This window comes from Fukomys damarensis, unplaced genomic scaffold (assembly GCF_012274545.1).
Source record: "Fukomys damarensis isolate Sample0158 unplaced genomic scaffold, DMR_v1.0_HiC HiC_scaffold_18, whole genome shotgun sequence".
Lineage (NCBI taxonomy): Eukaryota > Metazoa > Chordata > Mammalia > Rodentia > Bathyergidae > Fukomys > Fukomys damarensis.
The window spans coordinates 50,218,175-50,235,484 of NW_022900930.1; the positions used below are offsets into that span (position 1 = coordinate 50,218,175).

The window sequence follows — 17,310 nt, forward strand, 5'->3', positions numbered from 1 at the left end:
TTTCTTTTCTTTTTTTTTTTTTCTTCCCTAATGGACTTGACACTCTCTACCTTCTATCACTTTTTTCTCTTTACCTTTTTATTTTTTTTATTTTTTATTTTATTTTATTACTTTCTTTTTACCTTCCTCCGGAGCACTATTGCTACCTTCGATCTGGGTCCGGGGTTCTCCTCCGGAGCACCGTCGCTACCTTCGACCTGGGTCCGGGGTTCTCCTCTGGAGCACCGTCGCTACCTTCGACCTGGGTCCGGGGTTCTCCTCCGGAGCACCGTCGCTACCTTTGACGTGGGTCCGGGGTTCTCCTCCGGAGCACCGTCGCTACCTTCGACCTGGGTCCGGGGTTCATGAAGTGAAAGGTAGACTTACTGCGAGGATCAGGCGCAGCGGTCAGTCCTCCGGAGCACCGTCGCTACCTTCGACCTGGGTCCGGGATTGCATATCCTCATCAACTTTCAGGTCCCTGTTCGGGCGCCACTTGTCACGAGCCGCGATGTCAGGATCCTGCCAGCAGGTCCTAAACTTGAAAGGATGAGGACAGAGAGACGGGAGGCACCTTTCTTCTCATGTTGGTTGGTTGGTTGGTTGCTTGGTTGCTTGGTTGCTTGGTTGCTTGCTTGGTTGGTTGCTTGGTTGGTTGGTTGGTTGGTTGCTTGCTTGCTTTATTACAGAACCTCTCCCTTTTATACGCTCCAGCTGCACAGGAGCGAGGGCGCGAGGGTACCGCCCACACATTCCAGAGGGAAACAATAACAACCATTATGGGTTACATCTGCTACCAGCTGAACTCACCCGTGGCTATGGGCGAGAGCACGTCCGTGCCAGCGAGGTGACTCAGTTCAATCATGGCTAGGCCTGTGTCAAGGCTCACCATAATGGCTCGCCATAGAAATTCACACAGTGTTGGTTTTGATTTGTAACCTTATGTGAGCATATTAGACAATACTCTTCCATGTATAGTTTTGATATGAATTGCTTGTAGTTTCATGCTTACTTTATAGTTAATGTTATTCTCTCTCACCACTGTTGGTCTTGTGCTTGCTGCTTGTGTACTTTTTCAATCACAGGAGAAAAGAGAACTCCTTGATTCTTTCACCTGTATGTCCCTAATACTGGTAGTAATGTGTCACCGATCACTGCTGTTGAACATTGAGAGACACATTGACAGAATCTCTTTTCTAGACCCTAGTTCTGAATTGAAAATACAGGAAAAGAAATAGTAGTGAATACACTGAGCAGCAATTTGTATAACGGGTCCAGAGGAAAACATGATGTAGATGTTGGAAACCAGAAGTCCCATTATTACATTGAAAAAATTAAACACTCATGTCTATCTAAACTGGGAAGCATTAGGAAAAAAGCACCTTGGTGCTGAGGAGTGAGTTGTGATCATAAAATAAAAGATATGTTGGGGATACAAAAGGGCTCTTCCCTGGCGTCTCCATAAGCATTCTGGAGAGTGGCACCATCATTCTGTGCAGCTCCCTATCTTGAGACACCTAGAAAATATATGACAATTCCTGCACTTGTGATAAATTAATCAGTGCAGTATTTGCCTGTTAAATAATTTGCAATCAGTGAATCCTTTTTTGGTTTCCCCAAAAGATGCTTGTAAAGTTATTTTTTTTTTTCAGAAATGTATTTAACCTATAGTTCTGAGATGGCTCTGGCTGATTCCATACTATGTTCTTTTGTACAATGAGATCACTGTGAATTTCTTAAAGGGAGACATTTATTTTCTTTCCATGGAAGAATCTGTGTAACCAGATCATTCAGGTTAACTTCACCACATAGGTTATAGCTACACACTTTAAATATATATATTTTGGATATTTAGTGGTAATAATTTCTAAGATTACAGCTAAAGGGATTCTCAGATGCACCATTTGTAAAGAGAATAACATTTCCTTTTACTATAGAGTGTTCATAATGATTCAAAAATGTTTTTATATAGATACCTTTGAATAATTTGCTAATTTGAAGTGTCTTATACAAAGATTTTTAAATGCTTTTCAAAGATTTTATGTTAATAGGTTTGAATATTTGTTAATTGAAGCACTTGAGAGATTTTTATGAAGCTTTAGTTAAATTTTATCAGTGGAAAGATGATGTTGATTTTGGTCTGGGTTATATAGCTTTCTGTACATGTTTAATTATTGGAACTCTTTTTTACTTAATTGTTTCTATTTTCATACATTTAGAAGTGTGCCATCCACATGGAAATTTGAGGCATTTTTGGTTTTACTTTCTTGTATTTGATACTCAGGACCTTGTAATTGTGAGGCAGGTGCCAGCACCACTGAGCTAAATACCCAGCCCAATAGTTTTATTAATTTGTAATTCATTCTGAAATATGGAAATGGAATTTTAGAAATATGATTAAGAGTCATTACTCTTTCTGATCAGTCTTCTAAACTATTCACGATGTCACATTTTAGACTTTAGCTTCTCAATAGTTATTACTGTGTTATTCTTTTTGCTCATTTAGTTGACTTTTCTTCAACCAATGGATCATTTGAATAAAAACTCATGGATGTGTCACGAGATAAAGGAAGCCTTCCTGGCTAAAACTAAGAACTATGAATCTGAAATATGTGCAGGTTTTGAAAGCCATGTGTGGATATTTCTACAAAGGGGAAATCCTGCTGGGCTGCCTCTAATTCACTCTGAGAAATACTTTGAATTTTAAATCTTGAAATCATAGCTATGAGCTACAGGAGTACCATTTTAGGTATTTCTACAGTTGTCAGGAATAGAAGCTTCCTTTCTACTCACCATCTTCTGTATCACATATATGTAAGGATTCTGGGATTACAAATAGCCTTATACATGTACCCAGTGAACAGGCTCATGCATTACTGTTGATCTTCCCATTTTTGCTAGATGAAACGTGACAAGCTAATGTTTTTCTGTTGTAAATTGTACAGTGAAGATCACGGAAGTTAGAGGGTATCAATTCCAAGGAATGTCACCTTTATTTTTTCCTCTCATTGAGTTTATTGGTGCATTTTAGGTATACAATACAGTTACATTCATCATTGGGATCTTCACCTTTGAACCAAAAGAGAATTGGATGTCCTTGGAGTGGCTGCAGGGGAGGCTGCGGCCAGAAAGGCGGGACAGGAGAAGCCTGAGAAGCTGAAGCAAGCTCGAACCACCAGAGCACCCCAAGAAGCAGAGAAACCTGAGAAAACCAAGACTGTTTCTTCCAGTAGCAGAGGGGGAGTGCCAGTCGCAGTGCTGAGAAGCGATCAGCTGAAGAAGAAGCTGCGACCTCCCAACAAAGCCTACAAAGATCTCCAAGTTGGGATTTGCCATAGCTAGTCAGACAACAAAGAAAGCATTAGCTACATCCATCGAACCTGGATCAAGTAAACCTAAAGAAACGGCTCCAACTCTTGCTCCAAAAACCCTTTCAGTAGCAGCAGCTTTTAATGCAGATGAAGATAGTGAACCAGAGGAAATGCCTTCAGAGCAAAGATGAGGATGAAAATATTGGAAGGGATACAACAACATCAGCCGGACCAAACTCTTTTCAATAAAGGGAAGATAGGTTTCCTGACAACCAGAAGCTATGGGAATGAAATATAAGATCTCATCTTGGAAATGTCTATGACCAAGACAATTAAATAATGTCTTTTAAATTGGGGTGGTGGGGTGGGTGTAAAATTAAAAGGATCAATTTCCTTTTTTAAAAGAATGGTATAAGACTATCTTTGGAGCTGAGTTTTCTTTCTTTCTCTCTCTTTTTTTAAAGATTGGTACACTAATAAATGAGAGTTGAAATTAGAGTTTATTTGTGTTTTATATACAGATCTCAAGACATCTGCTAAATTTGTAGTTTCATCTGATGAATTTCCAAAGGTTACAGATAATAAAGAAATCAGAAGCATTATGTACATTTAGATTTTTCGTGGTGGTTTGTATTTTAAAAGAAACAGCTTCCTTATGAGTTGCCTCACATTGTGGTGGAAATGCTTGTAGGAAGTGGCTAATAAGCAAACAAAAACTGAGAGAAGCACATCCAAAATACTGATTTAGTTTGGTAGTGAATGGCTGTTCTTTGAAGACTAATGACAGTAGACAAGACTGTTAAAGTGAAACGGGCTATTTCAGATACCTGAAACATCACATAGAAATTTCTTTTAAACGTGTTCAGATTTGTTACTGTGTATTAAAATGGGCAGTGAAATGAGAAGAGAGGGGTTCACACTTAGGAAGTAGGGAGAATATCTTGTTACTAGCCAAATGGTAGAAAATTTTATGGGATTAGTAATTTCCTGATAAAGCAAAGACCAGAAGATACTGTAGGTGCAGTGTTGCTTTTTATTATGAACACTGGAAGTGTCATTCTGAGTTTAAGATTCATCTGTCAATTTTGTAAAATACTAATCAAAGCCCAGCAGAACATGTAACTCTTTTAATACAAACCTGCAGAGCTTGGTTATATTAAGGATTTCTCTAATTATATTTGTCATTGGAAAAATTGGTTAAAGCTCTAGGAAAATCATAGCTATTGTGAATATTAACCTGATAAAACTAGAGTTATATATTCAGAAACAGTCTCATATATTATGATGTTTTATTTTATTCAAATACCCTATATAAACAAGTCAATTGATTTTACTTTTATTCACAACATAACATTATTTGTAATGAAGTACATATGCGAGTTTGGGGGAGACATTACAGTTTCTAAAGTATTTCTCACATATAAAAAGGTGTACATACAAATGTAAGATAGGTATTTTATGGAAGTGGAGATTAACACAAAACAGCATGGAAACTACTGCAGGTGAAACTGGAATGAATTGTCTGAGCAAGGAGTTTTATACATGACCCTCGTAATTTACATGTGCACTGGTTCTGAGCAGCACTGTCTGAAGTTATTGTAATAGTGACAGCAAAATGATCAACGTGTAGTCCTGTTACTTTCTGCAGCAGCATATTTTAAGAGGCACAAGTGCAGGTCAAGTGTCAGTGACTGAGCCCCCGGGAGAATGAGTGTCAGTGTCAATTCATCCCTTTCCACGACATCTTACCATGTTTGCCAGCCATCCCTGGAGAGAAAGGTCCAACTTCACAGCTGAGAAAACAGTGAGGCATCTGGGGAATAAGATGGAGATCAGAGGATCATTGCTACCAAATGATGCAAATCTAGTGTAGTATGAAAAATTTTACCATGTTTATCTAAAGATGGAAACTGAGTCCCACATGGGGAGGGCTCACAGGTATCTCTGTTTTTTCAGTGAGGGAAGGAATTTATTACATTTGATCTAAAAGGCTAAACAAAGCAATGGACACTTGAGGCAATGCTTTTCATGTTCTTAACTATGAGATGACTGCATTTGTACCTTATTTACCAGAACGACATGCTCCAATTTTATTTCAGAAAAGTTAAGCCCCTTGTCCCTGGTTTTGTCCAAATGCACTGTATTTTTATGCTGGTTGAAGGTAGGCTAACATTTCCATGAATATTTCTAACTTCCTAAAAGATGATTTCAAATCTTCTGCACAGACTGCAGTCTTAATGACGTTTTTCTCTGTTCATGTTTTCAGTGCTTAGTTCTTGGACAGCCTGTGAGGGACTCTGTGCCGGGAGGCAAATGACAGTTCTGTGAATGGCGCTGCATCCCCAGGTGAGTTGGAATGTGGCGTTCCATTGATATTACACGCTTACCGAGAGTAGGTCTCAAGTTGCGAGTAGGAGGGATTAAAGCATGTAAACTTCAGGCAGGATTTTTCTTCACACTGATATAATTTTAACAGGCTGTAATCTCATAGTATCTTATTTCCTGTATAATATGTATATAATACTATAATATAAAATATTTGCATACTGGTGTCAGTGTCTTTGTGCATCTATACTCTGGCTTTGCATGTACAGAAGAAATGTAAGTTCTTTTCTTCCTCATTTAGTCCCTGGTGCTTTTTAAAGAAATAGTAGCTCCCTTGCCTGTTAGAATTTAATGCTGTTAGAATTGTGCTGAATGCAGGGCACAGAAATCCGGGACAAGTAGAACCCTGCAGCCAACGCCAGCGAGGAGGGTAAATGATTCACTATGTGAATTCAATCAACAAGGAAGCGCATATTTTGACATTAAATCTATAAGCTTTGGAAAACAATGAAAGATGTTTGGGAAGAATTGCAATTACCGGTCATTTAATTAATTTTACACTTAATAAATTGAATAGAACCTACTTCAACGTGAAAAAATCTTCAAAATTTAACCCAAAACACTTAAATACTCTTGATCACAGTCATAGTTCTTACCTATTATTAAGAAGTTTTTCCTATTTGGCAGACGTATGTTACTCTTGGATGGACTATTAACTTAATTTGGCTGTCATCTTAACTGAAGAGCGTAGTAAGAGGATGAATGGAATAAAACTAGAGGGCCCTGGTGATCTTGGAAGAACTGAATGCGCAGTGGCTGATACAAAGCTTCTTTTCTATGTGAACGCAGTGACCACATCCGTGGAGGAAAACTTCAAGAATAATATTGGGAGTTTTCAGAGAAAACTGAGAATTTTCATAGCTCAGGAAAGTTCATCTAGGACAGAGGACAATATCCCAGTCAAAGAGAGTTTGGATGAGTTCTGCTTGACGTCCTGAGTCTGCTTTGTCCTGAGCCTTGTTCTGCAAATGTGATTCCTGTCCAGGGCAGACAGACCACACCCACAGATGAGGACAGCGATCAGGGGTGAGGGTTCATCCTTCTAGGGTCTGTTTCTGTCTTATGAATAATAGAAAGGACAATTGCAATACCTGTCTCTGAGGTAGGAAAATTATTCCTTGGATCTGTCCACATTCGCATTGGTCTATGAAATGGCTTCATAGGTGAGGAATGTGAAGCGGTGCATGTGAAAGTGAAACAACTGTAATCATTCTAGATACTGCAAATCAAAATAGTGATGAGAATTATTTACTGCTTTTATGTAAGAAAGTGCCTTAAAATGATCAGGGACCTTATTTTTATAAATTCGAAACTACATATTTCATAACAACCTTTATAAAAGTTATAACTACCATTTCATTGAAAAATTTCAAAGGTTTTCTATACCACATACCATGTAAAATTTCTCATAACTATTCCTCATAATAATGAATTTATGAACTCTGAGTGTGTTTCTATTGGATGGTTTCTGAAATTTAAGTCCTTGGTTTGTGCTGAGAATGAAGTTGTGTTGCCCTCAACAATTAAATCTCTCTGTGTATGAAGGATTTCCTCTGCCTCAGAGCTATAATCTGGGTTTTCACAAAAAGAACTTTGTCACTATTCCTCTGTCTAAACTGCAGTGTCCACAATCCTCTAGGAATCACTGACCATTGAAGATGTGACCATAACATTCACCCCAGATGAATGGGCCCTACTGGACACTCCTCAGAGGAAGCTGTTCAGAGATGTGATGTTGGAGAACATTAATCACCTCCTATCCCTTGGTGAGTCCACCACTGTCTCTATCTTCAGTCATGCAAGTGTTCTAGCATCAACTTTCTAGAATACATGACCCATTTCCCAATCAGTCCATCTGAATTTATTCATAAACCTTACACCTTTGTGAGAGAAAGTTTTCAGTTACATTCATTTACAATTTTTTAACAACCTTGAACGTTGACTTTTGTCCTGTTTTCACGCCTTTATTGCAAGCAAATTTCCAAAATCCAGAGCAAACCCAGGTATTGAATGAATTTTTTTGTCATTATAAATACAATAGAAAAGAATTATTTTAAATTCAGCATGTTGAATTTTGAGCCAGATATCACTTCTCAGCCTTTTGGCTAAGATCAAGTGAATTTTGAACGAGACATGAAAAGAAAAGTAATGTAAATATTCTTGAGGGATTTGTGATAGATTTTACTTAAATAGTATTCATTCTCCCATGGACATATTTACTTTATTATTTTTGAAATGTTGATAATTCTTCACTTTCTTTAAAATCAGGAGTGAATACAAGAATCCTAATGGCTATACTATTACGACACACATTCTAGATTTCCTTTTAATATAGAAAATTCACTCAATGATTTTTTTCTGAATATATTTCCTAGATCTAAAATCTAGTTCCTTATTTATTCTAAGCTGCATTCCATGTCCTTGATCAAAGTGTGTATTTCCTGCCACAAAAATAAAAATGCCCTTATTTTCCTCGAACAGGATTCCAGCTCTGTGAATCAGATCTAAGTTTTCTTTCAGTGGAGAAAGAACTGCTCTGGAAGGCGGAAGGGAGAGTTTTTCCCCAACTTCAGAGTCCAGGTAAGATCCACGGAGTGGTCCTTCATACAGACGGGGATGAGGCTGTGTGCAGCATAGGAGAGGACACGGGTGATCTTTCAGGTTTTTTCACTGTTTCTTTCATGCAATCCTCTCCAGTGAAGTGTATTCACCTCTGGTTTTGCTTTGCTGGAATAGAAGCTTCATGTATACATTGGAATTAATAGTTCCTATGGGGACAATTGCCTTTATAGATTCCATTACAGATCTTCTCTCTGTACATCTCACAATTGTATCTTTATGAACTTATTTTATTTTTTATTGATTTTATCGATATATTTTAGGTATACAATAAAATGGCATTCATCACTGCATATTCTTAACTTCATGGAATCCATCTTGGTTCTTACTTATCCCCATTCCCCTGCCCTCCATTCAATCTCTCCACACCTCCCTATTTATGAAGACTTTGTTTCCATTTATTCATATTAATTCCACTCCCTTCTTTCCTTTCCCATAACCCTTCTATTTCTCCTTCCCCGTTGCCCCTTTTCTTCCTATTTCACATTATCTATTATATATTTTAGTCCTTATTTACACTTTCAGTTGCTCACACCAGAGAAACTATTCAGTATTTACACATGTGTGCCCTATTTTTTTACTTAACTGCATCACCTCAATGTGCATCCATTTAAGTATAAATGTCTCTAATTTTCATTATTTGTGACTGAGTAGTACTCCACTTTATATATTTAAAAAAGATTGTCTTTATCCAGTCTCCAATCCATGGGCAAGTGGAATGTTTCCAGATTTTAGCTATTACAAACTGTGATGTAATAAACATGGTTGTGCATAATTCACTAATGGTATGATTCTTTCAGTTGTTATGGGAAGATGCCCAGTAAGGGAATAGCTGGGTCAAATGGGACCTCTAATCCTATTTCCTTGAGGTATTTCCATAATGATTTCCACAGTGCTTGCAATAGTCTACACTCCCACCAGCAGTGGAGCAGGATTCCTTATCCCACCCTCCAGAAATTGTTGTTAGTTGATTTCATGACAGCAGCCATTCTTTCTAAGGTGAGGCAGAATTTCAGCATTTTCATTTGTATTTCTCAAATGACTAGTGATGCTGAACATTTTTTCATATGCTTGTTATTTCTACTTCTTTGTCTGAGAAATGTCTGTTCATTTGTGAGGTTGGATTTTTTAAATGTTCTTTATTTTTTTCCATTAAGTTTATTGGTACATTTTAGGTATATGATACAGTTACTTTCATCATAGGGATCTTGTACCTTTATATGATGTATCTTTGTTCTTATTTTTTCCCCATTCCCCTGCCTTCCTTCATCCCCTCCACCCTTCCATATTTACAAAGGCTTTGTCTACATGTTTTTCCACTTCTCATTTTTTTTCATTTCCCTTCTTTCCTTTCCCCTACACCTTTCACTTCCCCCACCCTTGTAGACATTTTCTTCCTATTTCACATTATCAGTTATACATTTTAATAGTTATTTACACTTATAGTTTTTCACACCAGAGAAGCTATTCCTGTGCTGCTATAAACATGGGTGTTCATATATCATTGTGGTATGATTCTTTTAAATATTTTGGGAAGATACCCAGCCGAGGAATACCTGGGTCAAATTGGACTTTCAATCCTAGGTATTTGAGGTATCTCCATATTGATTTGCACCCTTGTTGCACTAGTCTGCATTCCCACCAACAATGGAGAAGGGTTCTTTCTTCCCACAACTATGCCAGCCTTTGTTACTTGTTGATTTAATGATAGCAGCCACTCTTTCTGGGGTGAGGTGGAATCTCAGTGTTGTTTAAATTTGCATCTCTCTAATGACCAGTGATGTTGGAACATTTTTTCATATGTTAGTATGCTTCTTTTAATTCTTTGAGAAATTTCTGTTCATTTCAGATGCCCATTTTTTAATTGGGTCTTTATATTTGAGGAGTCTATATTTTTAGTTCTTTATATGTTACAGGTAGTAGACCTTTGTCTGAGGAGCTCCTGGTAAAATTTTTCTCCCACATTGTAGGTTGTCTCTTAGCTCTGCTGGTGATTTCTCTGACAATGCAGAAGTATTTTTAAAAAGTAGATTCTTTGTGCTGATTTCCATGCTACTGAGGATTAAAGTCTTTTCCTATGCCAATATCTTCAAGAGTTCTATCTAACTTATCTTCTGGCAAGTTTACTGTTTCTGTTTTAATATTTAGATCTTTAATCCACTTGGACTTTAGTGCATGGTGGAAGATTGGGGTCTAGTTTTAATCTTGGGCAAGTTGAAATCCAGTTTTTCCAACACCATTTAATAAAGAGGCTATCTTTCCTCCAGTGAGGATGGTTGGCTCCTTTGTCAAAGATGAGGTGGATTAGCATATGGCCACTTTGTCCCGAGTTTTTCTTGTAAGGGATGTGAAACAACCATATGTGCATATTCTACAAAAAGAGAATTTTGGTATAATAGCAGTTCTTATAAAATGCAGCAATTCTAAATATCCCCATTTGATAGAAAAGACTACCTTTTACCCACAATTTCCCCTTCTTTATGACACAATGTTATAGTTTTCTTCAAACTGGACAAACATTGCTTGACTCGTCATCTGGGTCTGGGGTTTATAACAGAAGTAGATTGGTTGCTTAGGTAAGAGGAGATCTCTGAGTAAGGCTGTCTGTATCAGGCTTTGCACTAACCCTCTTAGGGAATGATGCAGCATCCGAGAGAGTCACTGCCCTAAACATAGTGATAAGAGGACTGAGGATGGAGGTAATTATTCTTTTTCAACATCTAAGCCATTGTTCTGTTAGGTCAGAGAAAGGGTCATCTATTCCTGGGTTTTCGACTAACTCAATGTTTGCTACTAACTCAGTGTTGCTTCTAGTTGTTTAGCACCTTGATAATAATAATGTCTGGAGCTATGTTACTTGGAATGAAAGTACAACATTGGCTGCTTGTTGCTATACTTGTCCTACTTTTTTGCCAAAATCATGTGTAAAACCAGATGATTTTCCAAGGTCATTTTTTTGCTGGGGCCTAGTTGTTCTGCAATTCCTTTAATACCTTCTTTAGTATAGTTAACAAACCTGTCTTAGTTATGTAACATCTAGTTTGGCCAATTTTTGTTGATGGTGGACCACCAAAATCCTACTGATTCTCATGCTGCAGCTATTTAATTTCTAGCCTGAAATTCTTTTTTGTACTCCCTCAAGGACTGCTCTGGGATCAAAGTAAATATAAGAATCAAAGGATCTGTCTTGTGATAAATTTTCTCCCTTGGTACAAAATAGATTCAGGGATGGATTAAGGCATTTAAATATAAGGTTAAAAGGGTGGCCAGTTGGACCAAAGCACAAGTTTCACTCCAGCTAGCCACTAAGGCCTTACATAATGGAGCCCTAAAACAGCACCACAGCCACAGCCCACGCTGCCTGATTGCCAAGATCATCAAAAAACCTAAATTCAGTACATCTCCATGCATTACCCACAAATTCCAATTGCCACCTGCCACCTTATACATGAGCTATAATTAGTTATCCAGGACTTCTGCCTTATGTTTCTTATAGGCTTGTGCCTATTATCTTTCATCATATTGAACAGAAATGACAAAGTCTGGCTGGACCCATTGCCCTAGGGGATCTGGGTTTGAAAGCTGGCTATCACATATTCCACCACGACTGAGGTCCATCTTACTGGAAAGGGGACTACCTGAGCCTCTGGCTCACTTGCTTTTCAACCATAGCAATCCCTTTTTATACTTAAGTTTTCTAACAGGATGTTTAATCCATTTCATGCAGATATTTATTTGCATGTGTCCAGTCTAAATTGCCAGAGGTGACTGAAAGCCTTTAACTTCTACCACAGTGACCTTAGCAGAGTCACTACTAGACTATAGAAGTGGCATTAGCTAGTCTGTAGGGTCAAAACCACGATAATGGAAGGAAAGAACATGTTGGTGGCATTTAGGGCCTGTTTTAAAGCAGAGAGAACCAGAAGATCATAGCCTGAGACTGCAGCACTCAATTCATAAATTCTAATAACTCCATGTTCTTGATTCATGGGTTGAACATCATCATTCGCCAGTAGTAAGAGATTATTCTCCAGGGCATGGTAGTGGCAAGAGGGGTTTCCTTATATTATCTGTATTTTTAAGGCTCTCAGTGAATTTGAAGATGGTAGTTTATAAATCCAAACTGTCTAGTAAGGAGTCCACCAAATGTCCTTCCAATCATTGCAAGGGCCTCTGAAACACTATATTTATTTCTGTTTTAGCTGGAGGGGCAGAGATATTTATCAGCTCCAGAACACTGCTTTTGGTTTGAAAGTTTCTACAAAAGGGGAAAAGACATGCATGAAATGTGATGTTCAGAGGAGAGGAAACCACAGTTATACAGATAGTGAAGATAACATGGGAAGTCTCAGCTAACCATGAAATTTGCAGTATAATTCTTTGAAGTTTACTTTGGTGTCTGTGGACTTTGGAATTGATCTCCATTTTCCCTTAATTTCAGGTGAGAGTAACATATAACTGGAGTGTAACGAGTCTCAGTCTTGTGAACAGTGCTCTCAGTTGTAAATGACAGCTGCTAGGGTCCTTCCCAAGTTGGCTAGAGGTTTTCTTCTCTCCGTGCCTTGATCAGGTGTAATCAGGAAGTCAAGAGCTGAAGTCGGTACAAGCAAACCTTGTGTCTGTGAGAAAGCAGAGTAGGGAAACTGAGTCCACAGTTTCTATGGAATTGTTCTTTTGTTTCAAAGATGAGTATGCCAGTAACCTGGCCTAGAAAGGGCAGGCCACAGAGCATCTCACAAAGTGACAGATCAATGTCTTTTCATGAAGCAGCTCTGTTTATAAAAATGCAGCGGGGAGCCATTTTTTTTCAGGGCAGGCTAGTTTCTAGTTTTACTGTAGTTAAATGACACTTTGTGGTTTGAGTAATCCTGTCTACTTTGCTACGCATGGAGGGTGTCATGGTGTATAAAATTCTCACATGATTTTTAGAGCCCTTTGGGTCCTCTGAGGATTTTAGCAGTAAAATGGCTCCCACTGTCTGAATCTATATTTTCAGTTTACCCAAATCCGGGAATAATGGTGAAGTGAGAACAGAGATGAGCTGGGAATACAGGAGCTTCTGATTGGAGGGCTGCCTTTTCCCCGGTCTCATCTGCTAGCGTGTTTCCCAGGCTTCCACTGAACACCCCCTCTGGTGCCCTGGTGCACGTACTACAGCTGTGTCTTCAGGGAACATGAAACTTTCTTAAATTGGCATGGTTAAGCCTTTATAGGCAAGGTCCAGTTCTTTGCTATTAATCAGACATCTTTCAACCCTGATGTTTCCAGATATGGAGCACAGCAAAAGCACATTTGGAGTCAGTTGTAAATAGGTGATTCCCTTCACTTTAAGAACTTTAGGGCACAATTTAGTGTGAATAACTCACAGGTGGGAGCCAACCAATCGTCAATAAGCCTTTGATTTGACAAGGTGAGTTGATCCTGTGTATAATAGAATACCCATTATATCTCTTTCCTTTGAGGATGCACATATGAGAAGATTATATGGTAGCAAGGGGAACCTCTTTAAGATTGGGTCAAATGTTTTCTGATCTTCTGAGATCCACACATCATGTTGCACAGCACTTTCTGTGTTAGCCTTGAGGAAGAATTCAGCAAGGTTTAGAAAGCTAGCAAAGGAAAGGCTGACATCGCTCCCTGACAAGGCATTTTTATACTTTAATATCTGGTAGCCAGTTAGCATGCTTCCCATTTTATCATGAAGAATTGTCAAGACTTGGTGTTGTTTGCTGACCATGAAGGTCCCATCAAAGTAATTTTTTTTTTTGTTTTCCTTAGTGTGGTGACTGTGGTAAATGACTGGATACACTCTGGCCAGGCCCGGGTTAATGAGTCCAGTACTTGGACAAGTAAGCCAGTTTTCCCTTCCATTCCCTTCATGTCCTTGAGTTGGGATGCTGGAGGACATTCCGGTTTTTACTGAGACAGATGGAAGTTTGTTTTCTTGTTTGTTTGTTTTTTGTTCAAGGGCAACACTAGGACTGGAACAGGGGTAAAAGTTTGTTTAAGCTTTTCTGCCTATTGGATTTTCTTTGAATTCCAGAGAAGAGGGCAATGTTCCTCTTCTAATAGTTTGAGTTAGGCCTTTGGCTTTTTAGGGCATATGAATTTATCCATAGAGAGAAATGCCCTGAGAGTCCCTGAAACTGTCTCTGTTCCATTATAGTACCGGGTTGAGGCATGCTGATAATCCCCTCGTCTCATTCAGGACCTAGCGTCCCAGCCATTTTACTTCATGTTCAAAAAATTATCATTTAGTTCTAGTGACTGTGACACCCTGCCAGGCTAGGATATCAAGTCGGCCAATAGTGGCATCTGTTGCATCCCCTTGGAGAACCTGGAAACAATAAGTCACCCACATATTGAATCAACTTAGTCTGGAGAGTGAGTTATTCAAAGAATTGTTCTAAGATTTTTCAAAATAAGGTCGGTGAGTCAGTAAATCCATGTGGGAAAACAGTATACGGAAGTTTTTATTCCTTGGGGTTCTTAAACTCAAAATCAAATATGTCTCTAGTGTCTTCAGCCAAGGGAAAAGCCCCAAAGGCAACTTTTATTTCCCTAACACTGAATCACTTGTGGAAGTAGGTAATTTTACTAAGGAGAGAATAATGGTTTCAGAGCAGAGAATACATATTCTGGACTATCGAATTTACTGGTCTCAGGTCCTGTACTACTTGATAAGAGCTGTGGAGTGTCTTTCTTGTTTTTGTTTGTGCAGTGTTGGAGTTTTAAAAAGTGCCTTACAAGATTCCATGAGACTATGCTTTAGGAGTCTTTCTCTGATGGGGTTGAATTGAAGACTCCCTGGAGGGATATTGGGTATAATTTTCTCCTGATTGATTCTCTCCTACTCTTTACTTCAATAGGGATCAGGGCCGTGTCTATCCCACTTGGGTTCCCATCTGTATCCCACACCTCAGGGAAGCTGTTGTCTTCAACTTGGGGAGTCAAGAGGTTAAGGGAGACCTGGATCTTCTTCATCATGTTTAGGCCTGCCCACATCTTAGACACCAAGCTCTGCCTAGGGTGTTTGTTCCTGCCTGAATGACAACGAGGCCTTTTACCTGAGCTGTGGAATTTTGAAATTTGACCTGTGTTGCTTTAAGAAACTATAAAGCCTTCCCATTTTATTCCTCATATTTAGGAGCTCTCCGATTTCGGTGTAATCTAGGAAGCTGATCAAAAAATGAAGTTTGGGGTACTCCGAATTCCATTAAGAAAGTAACTTTTTTCTCTCCCTTTGGTCCTACGCCTAGATTTGCCAGGGACTCTCGGCAGGACCCACTAACTGGAAAGATCCCCTGGGCACCCTATTCTTTGTCAAAGCCGTAGGGGTTATCCCTTGTTTTCCCTCTCCCCTTCTGGGCGTTCTCTTTAAAATGTCCCCTTTCCCCACCTTTATAACAATTGTTCTCCCCTTTTTCTTTTGATGTCCTATGTCCCTGGAGGCCCTTCAGACGGACTTGCTGTAAAGGCTTTCACCTTTGGACTGCAAGATTGGCCTGTTCATTTTTTATCTGTTCTAAGGGAGAAAGCACTGGCTCAGCCTTTGATTTATTTCCTTTTCTTATTCTGCTTTACTTGTATTTTTGTGCTTCTCTCATTCACTTCACTTGTTATTTATCTTTCCAATCCTGTATATTCTGGACTTTTTTTTTTTTAGAGAGATCTGTCCAACTGTGTGAAACAAAGTGGAGCTTTACTATGCCTTGATTTAGTGGTCCTCAAGATCCAATCCCGAGCATTTTCTCACTTAGTACTTTACTCTGCTGTGAAAGTCAGCTGGTCCCTCCTTTCCCAGTTGGATGTGAAAAGCTCTGGCTATTCTTTGAAGTCAGGGCCATGACTCCCTTATTCCTCTCGCCGTCCGGTTTCTGAGGTCCCGCGTGCTCCCGTCGGGTCCCATCGTTATCCCACCGTTATCCCACCGGGGTTCCTGAGCAGGAGACAGTGTCTGCAGCGAGGATGTCAGAGCCAGCCGGAGGTTCTCAGACCCAAGTGCCGTCCCCACTCTCCTGGGCCTTATTCTCCCTCTGAGGAATAGAATTCCTGTTACAGACAGTAGTTGATTCACGAGTAGAATTGCAGGTTCAAGCATTGGTCTAATTGTTGAGCCACCTTTGGGGATCTTCTAGTGTGAGTTTTAGTTCCCTTTTTAAACTCCATACTTAGGAATTGAATATGGGAGCACTGAGGAGTCCTGTCCACCCCCAAGAGGAACCTCCACGAGGACTAACGTAACTACGGTTTCCCTTCATTTACAGAAGGAAAGGGCAAGTTTTGAAGATCCGTTTTTCCTTGCTCTAGCTCCTCTTTCATTCTAGGCACAGGTGGGTAATGCAAAAGTCCAGTGGTTGAGGCTGCTGACAGTGGCTCAGATTGTGGTGCAGACCATGAGAGCGGGGTGGCTATGTCCTCTCCAGGGCTCCAACATAGAAGGGGAGGGAACGAAGCCGCATCCCATGACTGGGACCACGGCGGAGAGAATAAAGTCCAGCAGCTGCGTCATCCTTTGGGAGTGGATAAGAGGGGGGATGAAGGCGGCTGACGCTGAGGTGGCTGCTCCACCCCACGTAGCGCTGAGCCCGCCCCGCCTGATGTGCCCGCGCTGGTAGGGTTGACCCTGTTATGCTGCAGAATATAAGTAGGTGAAGAGGGGATCCCATTCATTACTCCCTTTCCTCTCCCTGTTCTGACGTAACGCGCACTCATTAAACCCCTCCAGCACAGGACATAAGCAACCTCCTTTCAGGAGGCACAGATTTGTCATTAATATTTTCCATCAAAAGCTGACAGACCCAGACTTCATTGGACCTTAACGTGAAGAGGCTGCAAACAGGTTTTGGGGTAACTTTGAAAGCACATTTTTCCATTTCTTGTGTATTTGTGTTATGAATTCTCTCACTGCTGTTCCAGTGTGGGATCACTTCCCCCGAGGGACTACTTGGAAGAAATTTACTTTTAGTTTCTTTTTCTTAAAGCTGTTTTTTTTTTTTTTTTTTTTTTTTTTTTT

The 17,310-nt window shown here is 39.6% G+C and overlaps 1 protein-coding gene and 1 pseudogene across 1 annotated transcript in view; both read left to right on the forward strand.

The window, feature by feature from the left end:
• LOC104862785 overlaps positions 1–3,626 on the forward strand; it is a 5,504-nt pseudogene extending 1,878 nt beyond the window's left edge.
• The window catches only part of LOC104861201 (putative zinc finger protein 705G), a 32,563-nt gene that overhangs the window by 3,419 nt on the left and 11,834 nt on the right, over positions 1–17,310 (forward strand). The window contains exons 2-4 of the mRNA XM_033765537.1: positions 5,557–5,636; positions 7,315–7,441; positions 8,157–8,255. Coding sequence (XP_033621428.1) covers positions 5,619–5,636; positions 7,315–7,441; positions 8,157–8,255 — 244 coding nt within the window. The 5' untranslated portion in view covers positions 5,557–5,618. The remainder of the gene's footprint in view (positions 1–5,556; positions 5,637–7,314; positions 7,442–8,156; positions 8,256–17,310) is intronic.